Below are 6,264 nucleotides of genomic sequence, written 5' to 3'. Positions count from 1 at the left end.
CTTTGTTTGAGCATAGACCTGCATTCAAAAGAAAATGAATCGCAATGTGATGATGTTGCCAGAAAAGCATATAGTCACAGGGATGAACTCACGGTTCACATTTAATCTAGACCACAGAGGAAGTAATTTCACAATTCATCCAAAAGACTTCTTTAATTGTTGAAAATTATTTTCAAAAGCAGATCACAGTCTCTGTCAAGCTGAGGTTCTTTAGTTTTGGCCCCTGTTGTCTGATCTACAAGGTGTACACATAGGAAAGTCAGGTTTTAAATCCAACGTAAGTAAAGCTAAACTGTCACTAAAAATGATTTTGTGTGTGTGGTCGGGGTGGGGATTGTCCTTTATTATCACAGTGTTTTCCAGTCACTGCTCTGACCCGTATCTTCCATGTCATTATAAACAACATCTGTGTGTTTGTCCAGACATTGGTGAACAGCTTTCAGAACCGTGTCCAGGCGGCGGTCCAGCGCAGACAGGTGGGCTTCTGAGAGCAGAGGGGCCACAACCGACAAAGGGTCCTGGGACAGAGACTCACGCAGCACATCTGACAGACGGAAGCTGGGAAGGGACAAGAGATGCAGGCGCAGAAGGGTGGAGCGCCGGATCCTGGAGAGGAATGTGGTGTGGTTATAGAAAAGGTAATATTAGGTCACAGTATAATAAATGAGACCTGGGTACTTGACATATGGTTACGTTTTTGATCCAGGTGAGTTAGCTTGGAGAAATGCTGTGGAATTTACAACTGACAAGTCTGGATTTTGACATTGAAGTCTGTGTTTGAAATGTTGCCATGAATGTGGCATTTTAAAATACAAGTGATTTGAATCATTAATTTGGTATATTATTTGGTGACTGAAAAGTTAACAAAAAGACCAAAAAGTAACCAATGACTCTCACTGTTTCACTCTTGATCACAAGCTTTGCCGGAAACCCCACGTTTATCAAATCAAACTGAAAATTATAAAATTGCTAGCTTTTGTGAATAATCTGGATAAGAAATCTCTGTAAACCAGAGGTCTCCAACCTGGAGCTCAGGAGCTACCAGGAGCTCTCCACCCCCTTCAGTGATTCAGGGATTTCTGAATTATATGTACTCTGCTGAACAACTCAAATTGTATTAATTCCAATTGTAAATGTATAATTTTGATGCCTAAATTTGTATACTAATAAATAGATAATGGTTTATGGTTTTTAGGTGTCTAACTGTACCCCATCTAAAACTTGCCATGGCTCTTTTATGTACTACATTTCTTGTAAACATAAAAGGGTAGCTTTCTGGCATTTTTGTTTGGTAAAAGTAGCTCACCGGAGGAAAAAGGTTAGAGACCCTTGCTGTATACAAACTACTGTACTCTGTATTTTACCCCATTTAAACTACTGCATAGAAGTAACTGAGATATAGTGTTCAATTTACAAAAGAAACCCCAAAACAATAAGAATAGCTCACGTAGTCATATTTTCATACTTTTTGTTTTTGTTTATGTTCATACAAAATAATAATAGTATTAATAATACAAAGAAGGCACACATGTTTTTTTTTCATATATGGTTATACAAAAGATACAGAAAATAAAAAGTGGACAGAAGAATGATTTTGTCTTTTGTTTAGAGTCGTACAAAAAAATATTAAAATAACGTGAGAGGAATAACTTGAAAAGACAATTTTGACAATGTTTTCTGAACAGCTTTCAGAACCGTGTCCTGACGTTTTTGATTGATTAGTACGAGTACTATTCAAAACATATAAAAAACATGTCAAATTTTATTCAAAAATATTTTGCACAACAGAAGAAAAGTACAACCTGAGAGGTCACATTAAGGCAAAAATCTCCCAAACTACTGTCAGAAGCATGCACATATCAGAGGAGGGTAGATTTATGGACCAGTCTACTCAATCAGTCTTCTCAAGTCAATCTTAAGTAATTCCTTTCACTTTATTTTCATTTTTTGTATGACTATGAACAAAAATTAAATCATCCTTCTGTAATAATAATTATTTTCAGAATCTTTTGTACAACCATAAACAAAATAAAAGAAAAGAAAATCTTTCATGTTTTCTTTGTCCTGGAGCTCAACAGTGACCGTTTAGGAAGTAAATTTTCAATTCATTTTTCCCATAGACTGTTCGTAAATTCTAATATCAAGAGTTCAAAGCCATATCAGCTATGTGGTAAATAATATCTACAATTAGTTTTAAGTCCAAAAAGCAGATTTAAACCACAAGATTCACTATTGAACTCCATTATTTTATATTTTGTACAACCATACACAAAAACAAAATAATACACCTTACGTGCTTTTCTTTCTCATTTTTTAACTATAAAAACAACAATAAACTAAATAAAAGGAAAACATTTTTTACCTTCTTTGTTATTATATTGTGCAACCATAAACGAAAATGAAAAAACAAATAAAACATTGGTCTTAGCGTTTTTCATTATTATGGATTTCTTATGCACAATCATTAATGATAAAGCAGAAAAAAAGGTGAACGTTAAAACTTTTAAAAAGTGTCTTTCACTTTACATGACCATAAACAAACAAACGTGCTTTTTGTTTCACTTTCATTTGTGTAACCAAATTGCAGTTCATACTCTCACGCATTTACATACTTTTGGTTACCCTCTAAATCCTGACACTCCTGCATTCACACGGAAAACACGCAGCTATGGTTCAAGATTTTTTCTTTTTTACATTTGTGTTCTTTGCTCATAGGTCTAGAGTACGCACCTGCAGCACTGTTTCAGAGGAGTGAGGATTGACGGCTCATCTACGGAGTGGCGACCGAACCTACGAAACACAGGTGCCAGTTAAATAAGTACACAGTGCACTCGCCGTATGATCCTTTAATAAAACAGGATCCCCTAACTCACGCTCGCCCATTGTCCAGATGCAGCAGAAATGTTTTGTTCCCAAATTTTTCAAACGTCTCATAGTGATGTCTATCCATGTTACCTACAGGGAAAAAGTAGAAGTAATAGTTGTAGTAGTCAGTGTGGAAGTAATTAAATACATACACCAAAAATACTAATTCTGAGTAAATGTATTTTGGTGCAGTTACTAGGGATGTAACAATAACGAAATATTGTTATATCGTATAGTCAAAGTTCTCACAATAATATCTTGGACCATCAAAATATATCAAATTACAAGTCTCTTTTCTTAAATTAAGAGTTATGGTGCAGCAGTAGTTAAAAAATACAGAGGGAACTACATAGACCATGATCCTTTGCTCCATTTCAGTGCAGACTACATGAAGAAATAACATTTCTAAGCACTTTTAGGGCTTAGTTCTTTGGATTAAGTTTTATCAAGGCATTTTAAGAGGAAAAAGTAGCATACAGTTTTGTTAGACTCCACAAAATATCACAGTAAATATTGTACGGTGAGGTTCATACCGTGACGATATCGTATCGTGAGACTTGGATATCGTTACACTCCTAGCAGTTACTTTTTCATCTGGTGTTCTCTAATTAGTCATATATAAATGCATAATAAACAATGAAATAACTATGAATACCTTCACACTGAGTTGCAATATATTGAAGTATTCAGAATACAGTACTCTGACTGGACCATGTAACAGAATATATTGCAAAATGCTTTCTACATACCAGTATTCAGAATAGTGGAACTAAATACATTTTCAAAGTAACGTATTTTCCGCACTATGGGGCACACTTAAAAGCTTTTAATTGAATCAAAAAATGACTGTGCGCCTTATAATCCAGAGCGCCTTATATATGAATTTATTGGGGTGTCTTAGTACGACTTTAGTAAACTACAAACCGCACCACTTGCAGCATTACGGCTACCGTAGTCAGGAGCATACTGTGATTCCTTTTAATATCAAAATGCACCTGTCAAGAGACACGCTTACAACGCCGACTTTAAACTCAAGGCTACTATAAAGTTAATGTGTGAGCAGCGTGGGAGCAGTGGATGAGAGAAGGCGAACACACATTCACCAAGACAGGGAGATGGCGCCGAGCGACTGCCAATGGATCGTGGACGCCTGGGCTAAGGATCAGTACCAACTGTGGTCCGAGCTTTCACCAAGACCTGAATCATCGCTGAACTGCCAGGGAACAGTAACGACACTGACTCGGATAATGACGACATTGATGCGGGTGTGCTGGACGCCGTAATCGCCCGACTGTTTGAACAATTATGAGTTATTGTGAATACTCTAACAATTTAGCGTCTCACAGTATTTTTTTTACTCGTTACAATTGAACAAAGGTGAGAGTTATTGAGAACGCATTAAATAAAGTTTGACTGACTTATCTAACTGTTGTGTTTTGTTTAATGCGCTTTATAGTCCTGTGCGGTTTATATGTGAAAAAAGTTCAAAAATAGACCATTCAATGACAGTGCGTCTTATAATCCAGAGTGCCCTATAGTGCGGAAAATATGGTATGCTTCCCAGCACTGACATATGTACTGGTATTAGTGAAGAGTATTAGTGAGTAGTAGTAGTAGTAGTAAGGAGTTTTCGTACTCATGAGAAAGTCCAGTATAGCCATATCGATGACATCCACCAGTCTAGTGCCCTGGTCATATGGAGGAGTCTTCTTCACTGTGTCGCAGTAGTCTGGGTCCTTCTCCCACCTGACGACATGGAGGAACTCCTTTAATAATATTATCATTAGACTAGAGTTTATCAGGACAGAACTGAACAATCAACACTGTTTTAATCCAGATATGAGACAAAATAGAACAGGGGTCACCAAACTTTTTTCTCTGGGGGCCGCATTATCGCTCCTGACTATGATCGGGCCGGGGTCGGGTTGGCCGTATAACAGAATTGTATGACCCTGAGATTATATACTTTGAAAGACAATAATAAAGTAATAAAGTAAAGTGTAAATACTGAATACTGAATAGTCTTTGAAAACCTCTACATTTTCTTTACACATTAGACAAACTGCACGGTCCTTACACTGAACAAAAAACTGTTCTGTGAAAACTCAGCACTCTCTGTCAACTTTTCATACTTTAACACGAGTGATTTTGCTGTCCTTAACTGCACTTCAGAACTCTGCGTGTGCATTTACTGTCACTGTTTGATCTTCAGCTTGTCAGGTGATGAAAATTCTGCTGCAAATGTAAATACGTCATACAACTATTTAAATGTAAATATAAATACTTCATATAAATATAATTTTTTAATAGAAAAAAATCAACAAAATACAAGATGCAGGCATGTTATATGTTATTTGCCAAAAAGTAATTTAAAAAAATAGGCCATGACAACTTTTGTGGATTGCTTTATAGGGCCAATTCAAGTGCTAGGGGGCCGGTCAAAGGGGCATGGTGGGCCGGAGTCAGCCCACGGGCCTTAGTTTGATGGCCCCTGATATTGAATAACAAGATAATAATAATAAATGTGCACTGCGTAACATTTCTAGTGGAAGATCCGCCACCTACTTTTCTCCATGGAGATGTTATTGCTCTGAAATTTTCACAGTATGGCATTAAACCTTTCATCTTCATGGAGACAAATCCAGGCTAAGTTACAGGTCAGATCTGTGGAGAGGCGACCCCGCTCACAGTCAGAATCAATGTTTTCTAGGAGCTACAAAACCACCTGTAGTTGAATAGATCTAATGCAGATTTGTTTAATGTCACATTGCGGAACATTCAAAGCAGAGCAATGACATTTCCATAGAACCTAGAAGGTGATGAACCCCAACTGAAAAGTTACATAGTGAACCTTTAAATTGCATATGACAGGTTAGAGTACTTTTTCACTTAAACAGTTAATGTCATTGTATTTTTACCACGTTTGTCTATTTTTTATTTTTTATTTTTTGGTAAAGATTATTGTTTCACTTTCTGGTTGGACACAGGCAGCAGACATATGTAGAGGTAATTTCATAACTGTTACATAGCAACCAATATTAACAAGGACCTAATTACACAATAGTTATGTTTAGACTAATACAAATAGATTATAGCATTTATTTGTTAAATCAATGTTAAATCTCTCAAAAAAAACAAAAAAACAATCCCTGTATTTTAGATGCATTTTCAGTGTTAATGGCAAAGGTAGAGGTATTCCACTTTAGAACTCAATGCTACTTCATGTATTTTTGTACTTTTCTTCTCAGCTTTTTTCCCACAAACTGTCTGATGTAAACCTATGATAACTATTAACCACAGGTACTACCCCACCAAATCAAGTCATAATTAGAAAAACATGAAAACCAGTCATATGCGCTTTAATGGGCGGTTTGCAGTTCCTAGACATAGCCAGTAGAG

At 36.4% G+C, this 6,264-nt stretch overlaps 1 protein-coding gene across 1 annotated transcript in view; it reads right to left on the bottom strand.

The window, feature by feature from the left end:
- Window positions 1-225: 225 nt before the first annotated feature.
- The window catches only part of LOC129408259 (extracellular serine/threonine protein kinase FAM20C), a 7,087-nt gene continuing 1,048 nt past the window's right edge, over window positions 226-6,264 (bottom strand). Inside the window, exons 3-6 of the mRNA XM_055151405.1 lie at window positions 4,502-4,611; window positions 2,874-2,955; window positions 2,731-2,790; window positions 226-606 (exon numbers count right to left, since the gene is read on the bottom strand). Coding sequence (XP_055007380.1) covers window positions 348-606; window positions 2,731-2,790; window positions 2,874-2,955; window positions 4,502-4,611 — 511 coding nt within the window. The 3' untranslated portion in view covers window positions 226-347. The remainder of the gene's footprint in view (window positions 607-2,730; window positions 2,791-2,873; window positions 2,956-4,501; window positions 4,612-6,264) is intronic.

The sequence above is a fragment of the Boleophthalmus pectinirostris genome, unplaced genomic scaffold, assembly GCF_026225935.1.
Source record: "Boleophthalmus pectinirostris isolate CB_2022bp ecotype Guang Dong unplaced genomic scaffold, ASM2622593v1 HiC_scaffold_16, whole genome shotgun sequence".
Lineage (NCBI taxonomy): Eukaryota > Metazoa > Chordata > Actinopteri > Gobiiformes > Gobiidae > Boleophthalmus > Boleophthalmus pectinirostris.
The sequence above is the reverse complement of the archived record's forward strand: the minus strand, read 5'-3'. Positions and strand labels throughout refer to the sequence as shown.